The 24,054-nt window shown below is 45.4% G+C and overlaps 1 protein-coding gene across 1 annotated transcript in view; it reads right to left on the minus strand.

Moving 5' to 3' along the window:
- The window catches only part of LOC8050775 (store-operated calcium entry regulator STIMATE), a 55,386-nt gene that overhangs the window by 27,264 nt on the left and 4,068 nt on the right, over nt 1-24,054 (minus strand). Inside the window, exons 4-5 of the mRNA XM_029987918.4 lie at nt 12,586-12,707; nt 6,325-6,437 (exon numbers count right to left, since the gene is read on the minus strand). Coding sequence (XP_029843778.1) covers nt 6,325-6,437; nt 12,586-12,707 — 235 coding nt within the window. The remainder of the gene's footprint in view (nt 1-6,324; nt 6,438-12,585; nt 12,708-24,054) is intronic.

Below are 24,054 nucleotides of genomic sequence, written 5' to 3' on the forward strand. Positions count from 1 at the left end.
TTTGTTTTATGACTTCCTTTTCCCAACCAGGATGTTTGAAAAAAATTTATTTTTCCTTTGCATGTGTCCTTTAAGGGACCTCTTCGACATTTCTACGTGCATATCAAAATTAAGCTCTCGAGGGCTTTCGGATAAAAATACCTATTATACGTAATGGCATTAAAGGTGTCCTGAGGAGGTTTCTGAGATCGCCTAAATATGGCAATAACTCACTATGCTGGCTCTAAGCATTCTAGAAATCCTCAAATCATGACGATACGTGGCCAATTTTCCAATTAAAAGAACAACCAAAGATCGCAACACACCGAGGTCATCTTCGGCGATGGAAGGAGTGTTGTATTTAAATCTTTCGCAGTTTCTATATAAACTACCTAGATGGCGCCACTGTCCACCATTGCGCCCGTGTTGTCAGGGTTGCGTCCCCGTGGCTCTTGACCCCCATGTTTGTTTACCGTTATATAAATGAGTACGCCACCAGCCACCATCCGTGTCGGACGCCTCTTTCCTTCCGGGGCTCCCGCGCCCCCGGCCCCGCCGGTCATCACTTCGTCATGTGAGGACCCTCATTTTTTCCACAGGCCCGCGTGGGCACTGCTCTTCTTTATTTTCTCAGGTGACCACCTTTCTTTTTATTCCAACATTTTGGCGACGAGTATTTACTACAAGGAGCATGTTCTGAAACAAGGAACACTGTCAACCAATAGTGAGCAAAGAATCCTAGCGCCTCTGACTGGTAGAACCGCGGGATTGATACCTTGAATGCGCGCGCCTCGTTGCCCGTACAGCTTGGACTACGATTCAACCTAGCGAGCGCGCGCTTGAGAGCTGACAACCGGACAAATCACTCCCGCAAGAAAATACATGGTGCACCGTTTTTGAGACGATTATTGCAGTACTATGTTCCCTCTTCGTAAAGAATTAACATTTTTCGACTACTCTCATTTGCTTCTATCATCTACGAAAGCATATAGATTTTGTAATAACAGCGTTTGCAATCTCAACGAAATGTCGCGTTTTCATTGGTCACATGTCGACCTGGCTGCCGAAACAATGTTCCAGCCATCGCTAAAGATGACCTCAGTGTGTTGTGACCTTTCATTGCTTCTTTAATAGGGAAATCGGCCATGTATCGTCATGATTTATGGATCTGTAGGATGCTTAGAGTTCGCTGAGCGAGTTATCGCCGTATTTAGCCGATCCCAAGTATACTGAGATAGTAAGTCCTATAACTAAATTGCTAGGAACTTGGTGGCACTCTTAAGCTCCCAACCTGCCTCATTTGCCCCTTCCCCCAAGTTTATTCAGTTTAAAAGCGCCTCTTTAAAGAGGTATCTATTGACGTCTTAACTACGGGGGACATATACCTATGGTGGGCGGCAAGTACAGTGTAGACCGCATATAACGTATGTCGCGGGAGTCGCAAAAATCCGCACTATAAGCGGTACCGCGTTATAACCAAAACATCAATTTTTCAGGCCAAAATACATGCCATGAGACTACTTACGTTTGTAAAAGAATTTACTTTATGTTAGGTGAAAAATAAAGCTTAGTTTGAGGAAAGTCTTTATTTCACCAGACTAGAACAGTTCTGTCTCAAGTGTGTCACACATTTTGAAAGAAATGAGCGACTTTTGCCTGGCGCAGCCTTTTAACAGCGTCGCGGGTTGCAGGCGGACGTTGCGAGCGTTCAGGATTGCTAACCCTAATCACTTTTCTCCGGCGATGAAAACGCGTGAAAATTCGCATCCTTTATACGGTACGCGCCAGTAATACCTTCAACTTGAGCACAGGCATGAAATGCTCCAAATAAGAAATCCGGGCGATGTTCGAAAACACAGAAAGCACCACTCTAGTCGAAGTAAACAAACACGACGACACGGGCGTTTCTGCCGTCTTGAGAGTGCCGCCACGACATCGCCGCACGAGTAGGTGGATCTTCCTTTCTAGTACGTGCTGGGTTATCATAACGACACACAACGAAAATTCACAGTCAAGGGTAGCGCTTTTACGCGGAACGATGAGCCTCCATCACGCAATCTACGTCGACGATCAAAACCAACGCCATGTTTGCGGATAGACGCAGCAACACCTCCTAGGACGCAGCCGGCCCGCGACCGGAGAGGAGGAGAAGCGTTGTAATAGAGGTTGGGGGGGAAAGGAGAGAGCCAATAGTGTGTACGCACTGCCGGCATGCAACGCGCGCGAACACTTCTCCTCGACCTGCGATTGGTCTGTCGTTGCGGTTGTTTCCAACCATCGCAGCGGAGGGACGCGCGCACGAGAACGACACGTGTATGCGTCCCTCCGTCGCTATGGCAACTGCAGCCTCTCTCTTCGCATCTCCCGGTTTCTTCGAGCAACCTCCTTTAGAGTTCCTGTATAGGCTCCCTACAGGAGCCAGAGTTGCGCATTTGTTTTTCCCGCGCCGCCACGCCGCTATTCGCCGAGATCCATCACGTGAGGAGCAAAGCATCCGTTGGCGTGCAAGAAAGCCATCTTTACGGTCGCTCTGCCGACGTTTCTCTTGCCCCGGCGTATGTTTCCCTGCTTTCCGCCTCCTTTTCCTCCTCTCCCGTTTGCCATGCGGGGCGGCGCGCGCGGCGCCGCTATTCGCCAAATTTAGTCACGTGAGGAGCAAAGCATCCAGCTCGTGCGGGAAAGCCAGTGCTACGGCCACGCGCCGAGGCTGAATGCGCAACTCTGCTACCGTAGGTAGCTATACAGGAACTCTAACCTCCTTGCCCCGCGAGTGCCGCTCGCGGCTCGCGCAGGCTCGCGCCGTTATCTAGCGCCGCAAAGAGAAGCGTGCTCGCTGCGCCGGTCAGTCGGCACGGCCGCCGGGCTCTTCCAGAAACCGCACTATAACCGGTATTTCCCTTCGCGCGCCTGCATTTTAAGCGGTATGTAAATACATGGAGTTCTATGGGAGGCGAACCGGTGGTTTAAAAAAGCCGCGTTATACCCGGTCCTGCACTATAAGCGGTTACGTTGTAAGTGGTCTATACTGTAGAGAACTCCATGCAAGCTCTCTCACCAGCATGCATTTACTGCCTTCCACCAGGTTTTGGCTGTGCAGGTGAGGACGTGTTATAACACGCAGAAGGATCGCACTGGAGGCAGACCATCTACCGGCTATCGTATGTGAATTATTGTTCAAAACCATATCTGTAAACTTTTGCACTGCTTTATTACATCACTGCCAAGACTGGCACGGCCTCCTCGGATATCAATCAAGGGAGATCAATCAGTTCCAGTTAGAGAACCCGTGACCTACAGTGAGCACAAACTTAGATTAGTAGTCACATGACAGAGTCGACTCGGAAGACAATGAAGTAGTTGAAGGCGAGCATCTTACAACTAACTCAAGGATAAGTGCTCAGGCAAGCTGGTGAACCAGAAACATAAATAAAGCTAGAGACCAAGGAAGCAGAAAGAAACAACAAAAGGACGCTTTTGTATCTCAACGACTTTTTTTATCGCAGGATATGATCCCCTCCTTTCGTTCTCTGGCCCCGAATGTCAAAAGTCCTAGGCAGCGAAGCCTAACTGTGTAATTTCTTTCTAGATTGAGGATCACGATATCCGGGCTACAGCCAAAAAATCACAAGTTTGGTTTTAACCCGGCCCGGCACCAATGGGCTCCAGGGCCCTAGCTGCCAGGGCAGCTAGGAGCCAATCTCGGCCTAAGCTCGTTTTAACCAAATTGAAGGGGCAGCGAACATCTTTTCATTATAACCATTGTTCCGTGATAGCAGATTTAACCCCGATTTAACTAGTGGTAACGCGGAATGGATCGTGCGTTGCTTCGCGGCAATGTTGCAGATGGAGAGACTCGGCACGCATTTTATGCCTCGATGACACGACCGCCGTCGCGAGTAGCATCTCCGAAAGAGAACCGTGCCAAAAACAGCATATATGCCCGTCATAGCCGGCGCTCGAGCGGAACGTGAAAGCAAAGTTTGCAGTTCTCTTGCAGTGACACGGCCCAGTTCTGACTCTGCCATTCGCATCTTCCAGTTTCCTCTGACGTTACACTCGTGCAACGCACTTTCGTAACACGAGTGCGTTAAAGGAAGCGGCTGGGAGCTAATGCACCTGGATTATGGAGTGTTTGCAACTGTCCCGTCAGGTTGCGCAATTTACAGGCCGCGATTGCGGCGCGAGCTGTGGGGAGGGGTCGAAGGCGTCGACCGTCTGCGGGCGTCCCCGCCTCTACGCCCGGTTCGCTCTCCACCCCTAAGCGACGCGACACGCGTGCGATCACTACCAATCTGTGCGGGAGGCACCCGCCAGTGAATTTAGAGCGCTCTCCATGGTTCGAGTTGATCCCTTTCTCAAACCCATAGAGGTGTTATAATCAGGGTGTCAAGCAAATTATTGTTTTGAAATTCCCTGACTTTTCCAGGTTTTCCGACATTTTCAGGTGAAATTCCCTGACCACTCTAGAGGCACTTAAATATATAAGACCATTACAACACAAGGCATTGAGCATTGAACACAGTGAGGATCATTTGGCACGGGCCAGATCCAACATGCATATTCCAAAATATTCGGGTTCGTCCAGTCCGGATTAAACAAGCACTTTCTTGCCGCCGACATCGTCAGTGAAGAGGCCACTTCCGGAAGCACTATGAAAACACGACACTCAACCACACTCGTCAATAACCAAATGGCAACGTGGCCTCCAAGTGCACCTTCGGATACTTTTGGCTTAAGCCTTGGATTGGATTGGGGTCTGCGACTATTGCATTTGTTACTAAATCTAGTAGCTCAAACTGGATCCAGCCTAGTATCGCGCTCTCAATCCAATCCAATCCAAGGCTTAGACTGGATTTGTTGGCTGTTCTTTGCATCGGACAGCACACTCTACATTGGGTGAGCAGGGCCCGCGCACCGCTCTAAGCAGAGTTTATTGCATGTTTTTCTGCCCCCAAGACCTCAAGTCTTTTCTTAGGGCACTTGATGGCGTTTCCGGCTCATTTTCCCTGACTGGGCTTGCTTTTTGACAATATCCCTGACAATTCCCTAATTTTTCCCGGTAATTAAAATTTCCCTGGAAATTCCAGGTTTTCCCGGTCGCTAGGCTCCCTGATAATGTACGCTAGAGATTCTACCGACGCTAGTGTCTACGGGATTTCCAGGCTCCTACTGAAGTGTAGACAGGAACCAGTCCATTTTTGCAGCATTCTGACGCATTTCCACAAGGAAATGCGCAAGCAATTTTTTCTTTTTGCCAGAGAATTACAGAAATCACTTTTGTTAATTGGGTTTTAGCGAATAGTAGGCAACTTCATTACCATTATAAAAGTGCAATTGCTTGGGTTACAGTATTCTTCTGATCAGTGAGCGATGTTCAACTTCCCAGTATTCTGGGCCCAATCCTATGTTCCACAGCAAATGTGTAAAAACAAGTGATGAATCTAAGTAAAAATAATGCGTAAAAAGAATGTAGGGCTTGTTCAGGCAGTGCTGACATTCTGATGACGCTATATTGACAATCTGCATGATTCATATGCCACTAAAAAGACCCCTCTTCACGAGCGGTTAAAAACGCGTAAGACTAAAAGTGTGCAGACTACAAAAGCTGTTTCTCTTTTTATTATTGTGTTGATTTTATTAACTGATAAGAGTTTTCTGGCTTTCCCCCATTTTCAAAGTTTTCAGCATGCTGGTATGATGTTTTGAACGCTAGAACAAAATTATTTTTACACCTATAACATGAGCAGAGAGAATAAAACAAATGTTATTTATTGCAAATCGTACCCATTTCTTGGCTTTGACTTTATTTTGATCGTCTACAATTGCAGATAGGCGCTAATCCAGTGTTAGTGTGTGGTCTCTGCCGTCTCTCTTGATTTTCGAGACGTCCTTCGTTGCTATGGCACGTAAACACCCGTGCAGAAAAGCGTCAATGCCACATTCTCGCTAACACTGTCGAACAGTGTATGTAAATGAATGTATGCAGCTATTTTTGCGCAATGTTTAAAGCCCCAAGCTTGAAAGAAAAAAAATTTAACCGACCACCATTTTTGTCTACACAACAGAGAAACGTTCCAGGCTATTTATTGGAAAAAAAATACTTCGTAGTATTCCCTTTAATAACCAGGCACAGAAAGAAAATGCAGCCACCTTTTCCCATAGAAATGCATTACCAAAACCCAATTTGAGACTGGTTGCCGTCTGCTTCAATTTGAAGCCACACACTAGCTCCAGCTACACCTTTAGCATACGTCATAATAACTCTACGCTCGAAGATAGATTCTCCACAAGGAGCCGGCCACGTGACGCTTCCCGCAGCCGGCAGACGTGCCCTTTGTCCCTCACCTGGTCCCAGAAGGGCAGCTGCACCACGAGGGTGCTGAGGGCCTTCTCGCACAGCATCAGCAGCACGTACAGGGCTCCCTGGGCCAGCCACGCTCGCTTGTCAGGAGGCTTGCCTGGGAACGAAAGACGAGTCACCGCGGGATGCCGTGGAACCGGGGAGATATCAGAAACTACCCAGTTGGCGCCCACCCCAAAGTTGGAGGTAGAGCCAAAAAACTGGGGATGGATGCTTGTCAGGTCCCAGAGCCGAAATACGGAAGACACAAACACTAGCATGGAGGCAGGAAGCTTCTAGAGGCGACATGACGCCACCAGAGGTGAAGCCAGAGGTGTGAGGGGACACACCCCAATGACAGTGATGTGATTGGCCTAAGCCATTTTGGAGCACCTTTTGGAGCAGCCAGAACAGTGTTTTGGAGCAGCAAATGTGGACTTTGGAGCAGCCAAGACAGTATTTTGGAGCAGCAAAAGTGGCTTTCGGAGCAGCCAAAACAGTGTTTCAGAGCAGAAAAAGTGACTTCTGGAGCATATAATCTTAGAAAAATAAATATTTGTTTTAAGTGCTGGACAAACGAAGGCCACTTTTTGTGTTGTGTTGTGATGTGACGTGTTGGGGCGGAACTCGCTGCTTGTGTTTGTGATGCTGAGACATCCCACAAGTATAGGAGGTATTCACTGGACGCCATATTTGTGGGTGCTGTTTACAGCGCATGCTCAGAACGAGCTCACATTTATAGCCTGCTAAGACCGGCAACCTTGATGGTGCTAAATGCACGCTCCAAAAGGACCGCGGAAGCTCGCCGTCAGCACGCGCTCAGCAGCAGAGCACACGGATATGGCCGCAAGTGAATACAAAGCTGTAAGCATTGCCGAAAAATTAAAAAAAAAAAACACTTCCTATCGTTTTACTGGTTCCCGACGTGGCAGATTTTTATAAAAAGTAAGCAAACCTAAAACAATGAATTGCAAGCGTCCCGGCTCGTGCCTCTCGTGCAATCATGTTCACATGCACGTGAGGGCAACTTCGGCAGGCTTGCAGTTACACGTGATTCGCCGCGCGAGCGGAGACAACGGCTGTTCAACCGAAACTGAAACCATGCCACTCCGCGCACCGTCGCCAACTGGTTCCCAAAATAGTATGCAAAATGTAACTGTCCAGCATACGACAATAAAAAGTCCAGCGGCGCGTGCTTGGCAGGCCGGCAGGCGAGGTACAGGCTAAACACACAGGAAAAAAGAACCTGACAGTATCGATGCAAGACATTACCAATCAAGGTCAAAAAGTTCTTGGAGCGCTTTGTGCAACGACTAAACTCGAGACAAACAAGCGCGCTGTGCGGGTTCAGCGTGCAGACATTGCCTTCGTTGCTTTAGCTCGCTTCTCGTCATCAACTTTCTTTCGCGGGAGATTTTTCACGTACCGGGGTCCCTCTCGAAAGAAAGCCCACCGAGAGAAACCTAGGTAATCAAAACTTCGCCAAACATTAATCGAGTTAAAGAGGAATTTTTATAGCAGCGTATGATTTAAACAAGAGCAGGAATGTCGATGCGTTTCATTTTAGAAAGCGCCATATCTGCAGCGACGTGGGGATGGCAACGCACGACGTCGCGCGACCACGGCGACTGTGGTCGCGCGAGCGCTTCAGCTCACAAGTAACTCTCGCCACAAAAAACGTGGTTTTGTTTCACAGCATGACGGCATGGCTAGAACACGGCACACTAACGTCGGAGCGTCCGCACACGCCCACGTCTATCGCTAAAAAAAAGTAAAAAAAAAAAAAAAAAAAAGAAGAAGGCGCTAGACAAGATTGCCGAGACAACGAGAGCGCGAAACGCAAGACGACGCGGGAAAAATCATGCAAGACCGAATAGACGATTGATTCAGGGTACTTCGTGTCGGGCGGCGTCTATTGCCACCTAGCTCATACATGCTCAATTACGGTTCTTAGTTTCGTTTTCGAAAGGCGACCAAAAATGCTCCTTTGGCGCAGGCTTGGCGCAGATTAGCCATATTCCGGTGAAATGTAGCAGGATGTAGCAGGGTTAGCCCCTTGGCGCAGTTTGGCGCAATTGGCGCAGCAATCACATCACTGCAATGACTAGCGCCAACAGCTCTCCTTTTCGTCCAAAAGCGTCTCTTGGTTTTGGTCATCATTGGGGGCGTGTCCCTCCACACTCCTGGCTTCACCTCTGGTAGTGCCATGTCTCCCCCAAGCTTACTACCTCCACGTATACTAGGGTATACTTCAGCACTTAGCACTGGCCCTTAGCACTAAAGGTCAGGTTCACACCAAAGCGTAAATTCCAATAGCAGTGCATGCACCTCAGAAATTTTGAGAATGAGAGGAATGCCGTCTGCACCATATATTTGTCAAGCTCGGTGGATACGTGGAACGCAAGTTCGTCTGCTTCTCGCACAGGGGTAGCAACGATGTCAGAATGCCAAACATTTATAGGCTGACTGAAAAAAAAAAAAATAGTGGGTAGACCACAAGGCCTCTAGCCTCGAGGACAGCCCACTATGCTTTCAATCAAAACCAATCAGAACTCAACGTTGTTCTGACGTTACCACAACCCCTACAGAAGGAGCAAACGACTTGCTCTCTGCATTACACGGGAAAATATTTGTCATAATCTTTACCTTTATTAACTCAAATATATTCATTTACTTTTTATTATTGACTTTATGGGTCATTTGCAATTGCAGCATTGATAGCAATTACTATTAAAGGCCAGACCAATTTAAATAATTTGTGAAAAGGTAATATTTTTTTTAGATATTCATTGATCACTTTTCGTGTTTTTTTTTTTTTTTTTACTACTTCAGAATTGTGCACAAAAAGAGTGCTCATGCCCCGCCCGCAATGACACTAGGAAGAGTTATGTAGTTGCTTTAATCAGGTTGTCAGTATCTGAGCAAGGCGTCGTAGGGGGATGTGCTGAGGACAAACTGCTGGGATAGTGACAATGTGACTCAAACAACGTCACTCTTTGACGCGTCATTGTGAGCAGGCTTTCGGGCACTCTTTTTGCATGTAATTTTGTAATCGGGTACAAAACACCAAAAATTGTCAATCAATGTTGCGAAACCCTTATTATTTTTTTTCTCACAAGTTCTTTAAAGTAGTGAGGCCTCTAATATGAATTGCTATCTATACTGCAACTGCAACACAAACTCTAAAATCAACAGCAAATAATTAACAGCTTCTAAGTATACTGATTACGACAGTTATATTTTTATCTAATATCTGCCGAGCCCGATAAATACAGGGAGGAGACAGCACCCATATAACTCCAAACCCCTTTTATTTTACCTGTCCGACGAAAATCAAGTGCCCTGTATGTTGCATTGAATGTTGTTGAACACAACAAGCACACTGGAAAAGATATGTGGGGTTCAACCGCAGAACTCGCTGCGTCCAGCCACAGGAGTGAGTGCGAAAACAAGGCCGTCACCTGAGTGGCGGATTTCCTAGGCCACCTACTGGAGATCAACTCGGGGACACGAATGGGAATGCACTTCGTGTCAACATTTGGCTGGTACCGTATTTACTCTACCTAACCTAACCTAACCTAACCTAACCTAACCTAACCTAACCTAACACAAGCCGCCACATTGTCGCACCCCCCACAACGGGTACTAATATATTGACTTTCCTTTTTTCCCTGGCATCAGGGTCGGACAGTATCGCGATACGAATGTATCGCGATACTGTCTGACTGGTTAAAAAAATGTATCGCGATGCAGAAATACAGATATGAAATGTATTTTTAAAATGCTATCTCGATACGAATGTATCGCGATAGCATTTTAGAAATACATTTCATATCTGTATTTTTGCATCGCGATACATTTTTTTAACCAGTATCTGTATTCCTGTAATGAAATACATTTGGAATGTCTGTTTGTATCGCGATACAATCAAGATGAAATGTATTTCATTACATTTCTTGAGAAATACTCCCCCCCCTCAAAAAAAAGAAAGAAAAAGTCTGAACATTGTTTTCTCTTTTACTTCTGAGGGCACTACGGTCAAGGAGATGCCGGGGCATTGTTACCATGCTGACCAAGGTTCCTTCCGATTCTCCAAACTATTTTTCTATGCATCCTCTTCTCTCTTCTGAGAAGTGTTGCGTAGTCGGGGACTCGAACCAGGTGGCGTGCCAGGAGTGGTGTCAGAGCATCTTGTGCCGCAGGTCCCTAGGTAGGGATATCTTGAGTCATTGTTTGCTGGCATCTAGTGCCCGCTGCTAACCGTCTCTCTTGCCTTAGCGTACACAGTACACCCATCCGGCAAAGCTGAGTCACAGTCCGTTGCAGCACAAGCCTGGCGGTGGTTGACTTGAAATAGTAGGATGACTCACGCAGGGAAGTTCAACACATTTTTGATTGCGTCAGCGGCTGCACCCTAATATTGCACGGCTCAAGGGTATGTCATCAGTCGACGTGAACGTGACCCGCTGCTCTCGTGATCAGAAACCCAGGAAGGAGGCATACGTCGCCTCTCTGTGCCGACCGAGACTTATACACCTGCGACTCGACTTAAACGCGCTGTTTCTCGGAGAGTTCGCACCTGTACCGGCAATATCAGGTCGCAATTCACGAGGTCTCTGTTTGGATGATGCTACGCGAAACTTGAGGACGGCAATCCATGCGTTGGTGGCGGAGGGTCGGCAGGAAGGACCTTCACAACAGCGATGCCACTGTATCGTTTTTTCAACCGTAACAGAAGATAACACGTGTGTTCCAAGGATGCTTCAGGTGGTCCACTATTCTCGAAAATTCCAAATGACAGGCCTGCACGATCTTCAATGAGGTAACCTAAAACAATAGTACGTATTGTTCTTTCATACAGCAGCGTGGTAAAGTTTCATGTTCAAGGCCACACCTACAGATAAAGAATACCAGTTCATTCCATTGTGACGTCATGTGATCAATGTTGGCAGGGGCGTCCTTATTGGACAGGGGCGTGGTGACGTTTCAATGGGATTTAGGGGGACATCGAATTTATTTAGAGGTCGAAGCCTTTTCGCATCCCTCGTCAGACAGAATGGATGTCAGGGAAGGGACTGCAGTCGGTTCTTGATGGAACGTTTTTTTGAGCTTATTGAGGACTCCTCGTCGTCCGAAACCACTACTTTCAAGGCAAAGTGAAAAGCCTGCGGCAAAGTAATTTCGAGGTCAAAAACTTTCACTTCGAACTTCAAGCTTTATCAAAGTTGGCGTCTCAAACAAATTTGAAAAATGTATTGCAGTATTAGTATTTCGGTATTTCTATTCCTGCCCTTCCTAAAATGTATTCCTGTATTTGTATTTCCAAATACTTTTGCCTCTATATAAAATGTATTTCCAATATAAATCGCAATACATTTTTACAGATATATCTTAGTATCAGTATTTTAGCTACTATTTTAATGTATCCCAGTATTTGTATTTCCAAATAAATTTTTGAGTATTTCTGCCCAACCCTGCCTGGCATCATGAATGCACCTCCAATTTTCGGCTCCTCTCGAATTGTGCCCAACTAGGTAGCCACCAAGCCCACCAAGCCAATTTTCTTTCGCCACCAAGCGGTCAGGCCAAGTCAAGCCAAGCCAAGCTGCTCTCATAATGGCTGCAAGTGCATAGTTGCGGAAGTGATTGACCGTGACACCAAGCGGTGCGCACGCTTGACGAAGATTGGGTCGAGGAATTGTCCAGCCCCAGACTTTCGTCGCCTATCGGATGCATTGATGCTGCTGTCGTCTGTGGTCCCCCTTTGGACAGTGAAATCGTGAAAGTGGTTAGACCTAAGAATGGTCGCGTTGCTTTCCCTGCCGAGTGAGCTTCATAGGGCGCTTTTCCTTCGGCAAAAGGCACGCCGAAAGTGCCTTAAAAAGGTTCACAATTGGTAAAGCATGGTTACTGAGGAGTGCCCCACTTGCCATGTCATATTGGCGCCCAATGTGACATTTGCATGTGTGCAAAAATTGCGTGCGTGTGCAAGTGTGTAAATGCAAAAATTTCACCCGTGTAATGAACACCCCCCCAAGTATGTGTCAATTTGTAAGGGAAAAAAAAGTGTTCATAATGCGAGTAAATACGGTACTTGCACCCGATCAGCGAGGATGCGAGTTGAGGTCGTTCACTGACGCAGTGCTCGTGCGACGCTCTTCCTTTTACGGGGACATGTTACAGGAAGTGGCAGAAAGCCAGCCAACGTAACACATTCTGGACTGAATATTGCGAGAGCCGCCAGAGGAAGCGGGACTCTGCCTCACCGTACTCGCCGAACACAAGGAGGTTCCAGCCCCGGCGACGCGAGACGTGCTGCGTCAGACGGATGCCAGCAAAGATGAAGGCCAGCCCCACCGAGGAGTCCAGTAGGAAGCTCACGATGTACCTGCGCAGAAGACGGGCGAGCGCTCAAAGCGGGCCGGGGGAAACCATGGGTCGCAGAAGGGACGCGGAACCCGAGGACGTCCTCGTCAAACCCCGGTCGACCTCGAGCTTCCGGTTTTGTGCGCGACCAATGACGCCTCCTTCCACGTCTAATAACGGGAGCAACAGTTAGTTGTTTCAGTCTCGATTTAACCAGTGTCGTTCTCGATGGAGGCACAAAAAGAAGACGCAGCATATGGGAACTTTTGCGCGTCTATACTCTGTTTCCCCTTACACTGGGCCACAGTGGAGAATTCGAGCCCTGCCAGGAAACCCAACTCTGTGACTGCATCACGTGGCTGCATGCCCTGCACCCCAAGGTGCTCCTTCCAAAGGTTACGTGATGCTCACGTGGCATTAAATTGGCTTTGATGGCTCGTAGCAGACTCGTACGCGTTACTAAAAAAAGAGTAAGGAATTAAGGTAGATTTACAATTACTCGAGGCTAAATTGTAACCAATCGTTGTTACAATTAATCTTCAGTGAAAGCAAGTGACTGCGACTTCAAAAAAGTAATCCGTTACCTTTCGTTACGTTACAACCTTTTTGAAAATAGCGAGAGTGCACATACATAGCTTTGATAGGTGCTGAAGATGCGCGAGAGCAGATTCCAAAAAGTCCTTTTGTGATGCAAACACCCTGGGAAGAAGGGGCTTCAGTAGTACCTTGAAAAGGATTTCCTGCAGCCTCCGTCCACCCAAACTGAAAAATAATCTTGCTATTGGTGATCCTGGAGGCCAAATGAAGACGGTTTTTTCGTTTTCACTCATGCACAGAACCGCTTCAGTTTCCATTTAAAGTTGTGAGTGTGCATGTCCTCTATTGATGTTTGTTAGCAAACACCTGTAGCCATTAACTAAACACCTACTGTAAAATGGCAGCACAGCACCTTGAGAAATTGACGTATGCTACGGTGTAGTGGCTCCCCACCTGTCCAAAGGGCGGGTCTCAGTTCACAACAGAGGCTTTTATTACAAAAGGCAGTATTTGTACAGGTAATGCCACTGTAGCTGTACAATGTTCCCAGCTCGTCGTGTCCAGTGCCTTCGCACCACTACCGCTCCACTCCATTTCACCTGATGATGGAGCGCAGCAAACGCAATGAGCCATCCCAGCCAAAGTGGCACTTTGAAAGAATCACGGGATTATGTGCTCCATCCATTGCTGCAGCCTCCTCGAAGCTCACGTGGCACTCGCGCAACATTTGAATTGGCTTCGTTGGCTCGTAGTTCCCTCTGGCGTCTGTCGCGAGATGAAACGAAGTATTTCTACAATCGCACAGCTGCTTTCCTGTTATTGCGATTTCCCGTGAAGTGCTACAGAACGTAGACGTGTAGACGAAACCAGACGTCCTTACTGCGATGTGCTAAAATCTCTGCAACATAAACGCGGGTTGTACTGGAGGGTGTGTCGGTGAAAGGATATGATGAACATCCTCGTCTTTGCTTCCGACATCCAGAAGGTTATCTAATTAAACTACACTCTAAGAAAGGCCTGCCCATTTACTTACCCGCACAACACTCGAAGAGCCAATTTCTGCGATCTACGAAATCAGCTCAGCGAATGATGAGGCGGAACATCCGTTTAGACCTAACAATGAAGTCTGCACGTGGCATTACGCAATGCAAAGCGTCATGCTTGCACTGCGTAATGCCACAGTGCAGACTAAATTTTGAGGTCTAAACAAATGTTCCACCTCATCATTCGCTGAGCTGATTTTGTAGATCGCAGAGATTGGCTCTTCGAGTGTTTGGCGGGTAAGTAGACGCACAGGCATTTCTTAAAGTGTAGGCTCGTGATAATTCGAACTTGGATATTTCATACTTTTGGTTAATTCAAACAAATATCGAAATTTGGGTTGTCCCATTATGTTTTCAATGCATTTATTAGTCACGGCGTTTCCGTGCGATTCAGACTTTTTGTTTTCGCAGCACCGTTGAGTGCGCTACTCTCCAAGCACCAGTGCGCTGCGGAGGAGCAACACACGTGGAGCTCACTTCCGTGGGTGTTGCTTGTCGGCAGTGCACCAATGCTCTTTAAAAAGCACGCACTACGGGGGCTAAAGGAGGGCACACATTAGGGTGGTTTCATGTGAAATCAAACATGTGTGTCAAGGTGCATACTTTGATTTGCCTAAAAAAATTATATATTATAGCCCCACTTCAAAATTAACCAAGCACCCTTGGGGAGACATGGGTCTTTGGAGACAAAAACTTCCTAAAACTGCATTCTTTTGAAAATGGCGATGGCTGTCGTTCTTCTGAATCTACCAGGCTTATAATTTCATGGATGAATATTTGAGCTATAAATTACTTTATAATGTCTATGCGGGCTGAATGTGCGTTGAAGTTGACTCTAAAACATTGTTTTCACAAAACACAAATTTTGGACTCGTTGAGAATTTGCAGGAGGGTTATCTCAGCATCTAGAGCAGATAGAAATATAACCGTTCCTGAAATGTGTAGCTGAACATGTGAAGCATACAATGTTGAGAGCAGAATTTTTGATATAAGTCTAGAAAATTTTATATTTGATCATTTGCTTTATTTTTTGTTAGCCATGCATTGAGCAGTGAACTTCAATGTGTAGTAAAATCACTAATAATGAGTTTATCTTAAAAGTGCTTCCAACATTGTATTCTCTACACTTCATAGTATCTAGCCATGTGTTAAAAAGAATATTTTGTTGAGCAGTTTTTTTTCTATCGTTTTTCCAAACAAAGGCAGGCAAGTTTTATTTATTTTGAGGACGATTCTACTGACTGAGAAAATGACCAGATATATGAAATCAGCACAAAAAGCTGAACAAGCTTGTGCAGTTTCATTGGGTTTGGTCATAAAATAAGAAAAAAAGCTCCAAGACCAGTGTTCCCCCTTAAAACTTCCTTTAATTCTTTTTTTTCCTCAAAAGTTTTGAAATGAAGCAAGGTGAAACACTACATTTAGGCTGTTTAATTTTTGTATCCAGTTCTGTGGGTTGTTACGAACGAGTGAAAACTAAGAAAACTCAACCTAATTTTTCTTGTAAATTTACGGCACATGACCTGCTTTTTACTTTCAACTAAACTGTCAGAAATAACAAGTGTCAAACATTGCACCGTCGACGTTTGGTGACATATTTGGAGCCTTGCATCTTAGGATTCATCATACATTTTGCTGATAAAATACTATTTGCCTGTAGTAGGCCTATACATGTGCTATCGACTGTACCCCCTTAGTTCAATTTATTTTAAAAAAAAAATTATATATGAACATTTAAATTTCGTGTCATATGTCAACTTTTTGTGGGCATTGCAGAAGGGCTCAAACATGTACGCATGCAACCAAATCAGCAAAACGGTAATTCCGCAAGTTGGCTTTACAAAAGGTTTTTTTACCCTTCAAAAAATGCTGAACCTACGGAAAAAAATGTTTTTTCCTACCTGGTTAAATTTTAAAATTAATGTTTGTTTTTTACTGCGACACCTCGTTTGTATTAAAATAAATAAATAGCAAAACTGCCATTTCAAGAGGCTAACAAAAGTTACTTAAATTTTTCATAAATATTAAATATTTACATTCCAACCAAAAATAGATACTTGCATTTTACTTATTCTAAAGTATATGCGTGCCAAATTTGGTTGTGATAGGACAATATTAAGAAGAGAAATGCTCTCGCCCACAAACTGTGAAGATGACCCCAAATAACATAAAAAGAAAAATGCATTTGAATGTTACCCTATATGTGTAGCTATACCAATTTGCAGTGCAGAAAATAATATTTTGTTAATAACTTTACGCGAGAAATTGAAGTTACAAAAGGCGGCCATGCAGAGGAGACAGCTAGGCCTACATGTCAATGTGATGGCGGGTGACGTCACACCTTGAAGAACCACGCAGGGAAAAACGGCTCAAATTCATGCTGTTCTAGTTTCCCTGGAGGTTTTCAAATGCGTATTTGACTAATTTCGCGTTCATAACTGGCACTAATTATTTTCATATATGAAACATAAAGATTCAAGATTAATAAAACATCATAAAACCCAAAATCAAGTTTTTTTGCAAAATGTTGCCATTTTTCGACCCGCATCTTCCTTTAAAGGAAACGGAAATTAATTTTTGGCTGGGATAAATGACTTCAGATTGGGACTTTACTAATAGAATATTGTTTAGTGGGCCAAAAGAAAGAAGGTAGAAAGTCAAAAGCCTGCTTTTAGGTATATAAATTTGAAAATACAGCGGACTATTTCGTACCTCCTTTCCTTCGAAAGCTCTCTGCCTTTCTGCTGTGATACGTCCATCGGTACCCAAGGCATGCCAACCGTCCCCAAAGCACATCCCACGAAAAACAACTTCCCTATTCGCGTCTCCAGCTCGTTACTCGCCCTCCCGCAGCGGAAAAGGGAAGCGCTCTAGTGAGGGCCACCCGGTTCTCCCGCTCGGCGGGCACAGCGGAACTGTTCGCGATCATGGCTCGCGAAATGTCATTTCCGAATGCAAACAACACTCTTCACTTTCCCAATGTAGTGCTGCAGCCGGCATGGGAATGCACCTTATTACAGAGTTTTAGTATTGCGTGCAGAAGCAAGAGCTGTGCGTTTGCGTTGGAGTTGCGTGCTCCACGCTGTGCATGCACGTCGTCGCGAAGCTCCAATCCAAGGCCGTATTTTAGTGCACGCGCAGTGTAGAGCACGCAGCACAAACACACAGTGCTTGCATTCGCTCGTATACACAACACTAAAACTCAGTACTGTTGCACCGGTTTTCAACGCCAATGAAACGCGCTGCAGTGAGCAGACGGGCAAGCGGGTAAGCGTTCCTTCGAACTGGAAAGGCTGAAATTGGGAAAAAGGACGGCACATAAAAATTAAAGAAACAAACTGTTTAAAAAGAATGGTAACTAAAAGGAAATTAGTTTATTTATTTTTATTTATTTTTGAGAGGGGGGGGGGGGGTGAATTTTGTCCGGAAGGATTGACGGCACCCTTGAAAGTTTTGTCGATTGTCAAAAGTCTTGACTTTGATAGCTTTACCCCCTGCAATTTGTGCATTTTTACATGGATCCCTAAAATCTGCTATGGAATGTTTTCATTGATTTTAAACTATTTTTATTTTATAACTTGTTAATTAAAAAGGCTGCAATTGACACCAGTGATAATAATTTGCACATTTTCGAGTGCCATACTTGTTCGCACGTTTGAAATTAGATCATAAACAACAAATTATATTAGAGCTTGAAAAACTATGTATTAAAATATCTTAATTGTATTATTATTATTAATAAAAATTGCGGCAATGTAAGCTTCCAATACACGCCACGATCACAAAAATACGCCATTTAATCATAACAGTCTTTCCAGGAAGGTCTCATTTTGTTTTGTTTTTAGCATATAAAAACTGTGAAATTGTCATCAAACAACAATCTAAGCTGTATGTAATATAAATTTCTATGCGTCACGCGTTGCTTTAAAAAACAATCGCACACTTCTGCTGTCTGACTCCGATTTCGTCTTGGGGTTTTGTAGTAAGAACGGCGTTTCTTAATTTATACGTTTTATGGACATTTATGGACATTTTGTGAAGTTCAGATTGATTGTTATTCTTGTGCTTGAAAATGATGTTAAAAGTCATTCATCTAAATATCTCCGAACCCATTTAAAGGCCCGCAGTTCATTATTTCAAATGACAATTATCCGAGCGAGAAAAGGTAGCAAGAACACACAAATATCAGCACCGATTTTTTTTTTCAACAAATGCAATATTCTATGTTACCTCTGAGGGGTATGAAAGCCCTGTCTTTAAAAGCACACTGGACTCCAAGATATCTTGAACTGCCTTGATCGGAGATGTACGTCACAAAATAAATTTTCCGCGACCAACTTCTTCAGTTGGATAATTACACTGTGAGACACATCTTAATTTATTAAAGCCGAAATTACCAAGAAACCAAGAAATTAAATTAAAAAAAGAGGTTAGTTTCGATTTCGTTCCAGATTTAAAACGTTCCTCCTGTCTAAACACCATTTGTTTTTTCAGATAAGGAGGTGACCCGTGCTCATAATACCCTAGCTTCCTCGCATAAGCAGGAATAATTTGTGTCGCTCTGTCAAGCCAGCAAAGTAGACAGACTCAGCAACTGCTTCGACCCTCACTAAGACCGCCATTTTGGAAAACAAGTGGCGCCACCTATAGTGAATTAAAGTCGCGAATATTCTGTTCACACCTAAGCGGACAATGCGGTGGGAGCTATGCGCGTGCTGGACCAATCAACCGCCTGCCTTTCATCACCTGACCCCACTTCTGCACGTGGGTATGAGCGAAGGAGTGTGATCACGTGGAAAGAGATAGAAGCGTGACTAGCCCAACGAGCACATAGCTACCAGAGCCTCGGGCGGTGGGGGAAGCAACCTTTCTTCGAATTTTGAGCGACGGACTAATCTTCTAGAGGGAGAATGGCAACACCCGGGTACACAAACGAGGGTTGGAGCAAGACGGGAGTTCCTCCTTTCTCTTCTCTTGAACTGTTTGGTAACGCTGCAAGATTTGTGAGTTGAGGAGGAAAGCTAAGGAAGAAGTTGAAAAATCTTTTCATGGCCCCTTTACAATGCTAAGGGCCAGGGGTCGCACGTGTCTGGAAGGTGAAGGGGTGATGGGATCAGTGAGCTAAAGGGGCTCTGCAAGGACTTTATTACTTGTTTTTAATTTGCACCCAACCTGAGTGCACTGAATGCAGTAACTTAATGAAACCTTCCTTTTCTCGAATTTCGCTTTAGTTTAAAAGTTATAGGCAAATTAAAATTACAAAAACAAGCAAAAAATAACCTCCTTCATGACATCCTTGGTCACTTGAGTGCCCGTGAACTAGAGGAGGGGTAGTGAGCTCAGCGAGCGCTCACGGCTGCCGCATTCCGTGTCGACGGCTTGAGAGGGCCTCACTAAAGCATGTTCTGGATTGGCTGTATGAAGCGGGAAGCCAGAACGGCTCGCATTGCATTTGCTGCGTGATTAAACACTAATCTGGCATGACACTTCATTGGTCACAAACGACAGCAAACACGGGGTAAAGATCACTTCAGAACGGGAGCCACTTCACGCTGCCATACCGCAAAATGGCCAAACTGCAAGCCAAACCTTCTCTGAAGGCCTTTGGAACGCTCGGAAGCGGTCAGATCCTCGACCGCAGTGCCGCCGCGTACATCTGGGACCTTTCTATGCTCGCCGTTAGTCGGTGCCTGATCCCATTACCCCTTTCTAGTATGCGCCGCCTTTTCCACCGCTGGGTGGCCATTTGTCAACGGGTCATTTCTTGTTTGCATACTTCATAAACTGCATTTGTTTCTTTTCTGATCTAAAATGCTGAACAAAAAGTACTTTGGTAAATACTTGGCCACTTATATTTTGTATTTCGACTAAAAAGAAGCTTTTAGCGGCTCTGACCAGTAGTGAGCCCAGGACCAAAGACGTCAGATATTGCGCGCTTTCGGCACCGCGGGTCGCCCCCGTAGGTAGAAGGGGTTTCCACGCCGTTTGGTTAAAATATAACGCACTGATATTTAGTTACTCTCTCCGTGCCCGCTGGCTTGCCCGAACCCCAAGAGATGTGGAAACCGCAAAAAAGGTAGACGCTTAAATATGATTAGAGGGCCCCTTAAAGACAAGTATTTTTTCCTTTCACCGAAGAATCGCCTGCCTTCGGGCAGTTACCCTGAGGGAAAAGAGGTGAGTACAGGGGTTGGCCTAGGTGACCACATCAAAACTACACGAGGTGATGGGTCCCAGATCTCATGTAATCCACCGGTGAATTGAGGATGGCTTTTCCTTGTTTTGATGGGCCCTTCGGTTGGGTCCACTCGTCTAGCATCTTTGGTCTGTCATCTTTTTATAAATGGAGGTGGAGTGGGGGGAGGGTTATGTGAATGTGGCCCTATAAGAAAATATTTCTGCCCTTACCCCTCTACTGTTGTAACGTCAGAGGCAATGCATGCTTTATATACTATTATTATTATTTAAGTTAGGACACTTGAGTGGGGGCTTATATCATTGTTTATCTCAATTTAGTATATACATTTTATCCCTCATCTTGTCTGTGTTCTTCGGTTTTGTTATATTTGTTTCCTCTCAAAGAGTAGACTGACTCAATCCTAACAATTGTTAAAACCAGATGATATCTACAACCAGCATACCTGGTCTTGTCCCTAGCGTTCCAGTTCCCTAGGTGCTCCAGCTTTTTACATTCAAACTTACCCGTGTTCATTTTTAACAATAACTGACAATCACAGATTTGGTCGTCTTCATATGATGGCCGACATAAAAAGAAGATATATTAGAATGAATGTTTTCTCTTATGAAACACCTCAATGTGGATCTGCTGAGGTCAGCTTTGTAAAGAGATAAGAGATTTTCAGTTCTTTTTTTGCAATTTCATCTTTGAGCTAGTACAAAAAGAAAGAAAGAAATTGGCACAGCACATATAGACACAAACTGTTTGCTTTGAATTGATCTTCATTCATTTTGGACGCCAACGTCCACCTCAGTCTAATATCATCAAAACAAAACTCAACATTGTGGATGGTTGTGGGATATATATCATTGAAAAACACCTGTCGCTAAAAAAGGGGAAACTGCTTTCTTTATTAATGCTAAGTTTTTTTTCACTGAAATAGATGCTACAGGCACCCACAATGTAATTTCTCGTTTTGGCTTAGGTGGACATTCGCTTGTGGAGAAATTATGTTTTTCACAAATATCTTTTGATCCAGGTAACGTTGTGCTCTTATAATTTTTTGTTCTACCCCAACCGCTAGCGTCACATTCTCACGGAGTTTGAGCTTTGTGCAATGCATACTCTCCATTGCCCGGGTCGAAAAACACGGTTCTCTTTTCTCAAGAACTTCCTGCACAATCAAACCGGCAAATCTATTAAGACGAACTGAAAAAAGCTACAACTGACACCGCTCGTCCATTGAAAATTGACACACATAGATTGTGAGACTCTTATCAGTCCATGTTCGCCCTCTAAGTGAGGGCTTGTTATCCATTCGGCATATCAGAAAAAGCCCTGTGCCAGCTACTGCTACTGGAAAACCTTTGCTGCTTGTGTCTTCACACAGAGGGACAGGCTCAAACTTTGTTTTACTTCAAATCATGCTACAGAACCAAGGCAGGGTTCTTGTAGGAACGGTCAAGAAGCATTTCAAAACAAGTTACTTGTGCCAGTGGCATAGCTATGCACGAACTCAACTCTGTGACGTCACGGCACGGTGGTGGCGCGTCGGGCGCACTTCCGGTCTGGGGCTGTGGGCAGAAGTCCCCATGCCAGACATGTATTCCTGCGTTGTTTTGAAAGGAACCAGACAAAAACCTGCCTTCTCGTCAAAACGCCGCGACTGGGACCATACCAAAAGTGTCGAGAAAGGTTTGAAGGTCAGTTTTCACTTGCTCGGTTCGTCCGAGAATCTGGATATGTGCCGTGAAAAGGGAAAAGCAGACGCCGTCGGACAACGATTGCTTGGGGGGGAAGCGCTTTGGGTTGAATTCACGGATACTTGTGGTCATCAGATTTATTTGTTTTGTTCCAACATGAAAGCCAGAAAACCGTCAAGTTGTGCGGACCACCTGCGGACTACGTTCAGTGCGTCTTCAAGTTCAAACGGCCGCCTCATCGTTCGAACTGTCGTCTGCTCTTCCTAACGTTTCTGCTTGTCGTCTGCTCTCTTAGACGACACTGGCCAGTAGACCGAATGTTGGCCCGGTACTTGCGATAAGAAGTAAGTGCATGCATCAAGACTTAAATTTGAAGGTTGGTAAGCAGGCTCGATGTAAACAGTAGATACAAGAAGATGTTGATCAGTGTTACCAGTGACCATCACCGACTTGTTATGCCTAATTCACTTGGTCCGATTCTACTTGCGATTTTCAGTATCGACGTCGACCATCTCAGCTACGGTTCACGCTTTTGTAGCCCGAGCGGCGTTGCGAGTGAAAATTCCGAGCGAAATCTCATCATGCGTATCAGGCATTAGCGTATTGTAAATACTGCGGCGTCTACGCAGAATGAATCGCCAAATGTCACATTATTCACGCAAAGTTTTGCAGTGTAACATGCCTCGGAAATTTCGCTGATGCCGCTGAAGATAGTCAGACATCGCCAGAAAGACGTAGAATCAACAATTCAAACGCGAAAAAGGGCAGGGGGACTCACACCGACAACATCGCATTTCAATGGTTTGTTTTGGGCGACGGCGAGCTTCTTGCCCACACCCCCATCGCACATGCGCGGTGCCGGTGGCGTCCGCTAGGGGCGCTCCGGTTTGTTTGTAAACATGAGTTGGTGTATAGTTCGTTGCAACTCAAGAAGGTAGGGCGAGGTTGAGGCGGGCCGGGGAGGAGGAAACAGACGGAGTTGAGGCGGGCCGGGGAGGAGGAAACAGACGGAACACTGGAGAAGAGAGAGGGAAACCTCCTCCTCTCTTTAGTATTCCGCCTGCTTCCTCCTTTCCGGCTCGTCTTACCATCGCCCTACTTTCTCTGAGTTGCAACTGACTACAGGAATTGTTTTTAGAGGGAAGGGGGGTATCTCTACAATAGGGGGGGGGGGGGGGGGGGGCTCTGGAGGTGGGCATGAAGAGTGGAGGGAGGAAGCAGAAGGAGCAATATGATCTTGAGGGAGAAGGGGAGGTGCGACCCTGAAGCCCTGCCCCCTCCACCCTGCCTATGCCATTGTTTAGAGCACTGCAGCCTCAGCTATACTACCATTGCAAGGCAAAACAATGTTTCAAAAGCAATCAAGAGAAAGCTAGCACCTTTCACAAAATTTCAAACAAAGCAGACCAAGGCTTGCCCTTGGCCTTTAAATGGTGAAGTTTTGAAACTGAAGTCTCGGAGCGTCTGTAGCACCCTGGCCATTCTTTTCGGGGACAATGACTTGCCTCAAAATTGACTCAATACACCATTAGATATGGCTGAAGTTGTAACATAAATATTATGCCCAGGCGGGTTCATTGTTTGGGCAATAGAACTTGTCCCCAAGTGATTAAAAGGACACTGACACCCCCCAAAAAATTCAGTTTTCTGTTTTTGTTTGGCGATCCATTATGGTGTCCCAAGACAACCCAATCAATATTTTGCTACAGCGTATATATATATTTAATAAAATAAAAAAACAGAACTAACCGAAACTGAAACTAGTTCCAAGGGGTGGGGGAGGGGGGGGGGGGAATATAGAGGGGGAGAAAGTTGCCAAAAGCCACGTGGCTGTGCAATTTTCGTTCTTCTTTCAATCAATGTATTTGCAGCATTTTAGAAGTCACAAAAGTATCATATTTTCTGTCG

The sequence above is a fragment of the Ixodes scapularis genome, unplaced genomic scaffold, assembly GCF_016920785.2.
Source record: "Ixodes scapularis isolate PalLabHiFi unplaced genomic scaffold, ASM1692078v2 PGA_scaffold2__306_contigs__length_199485367, whole genome shotgun sequence".
NCBI lineage: Eukaryota > Metazoa > Arthropoda > Arachnida > Ixodida > Ixodidae > Ixodes > Ixodes scapularis.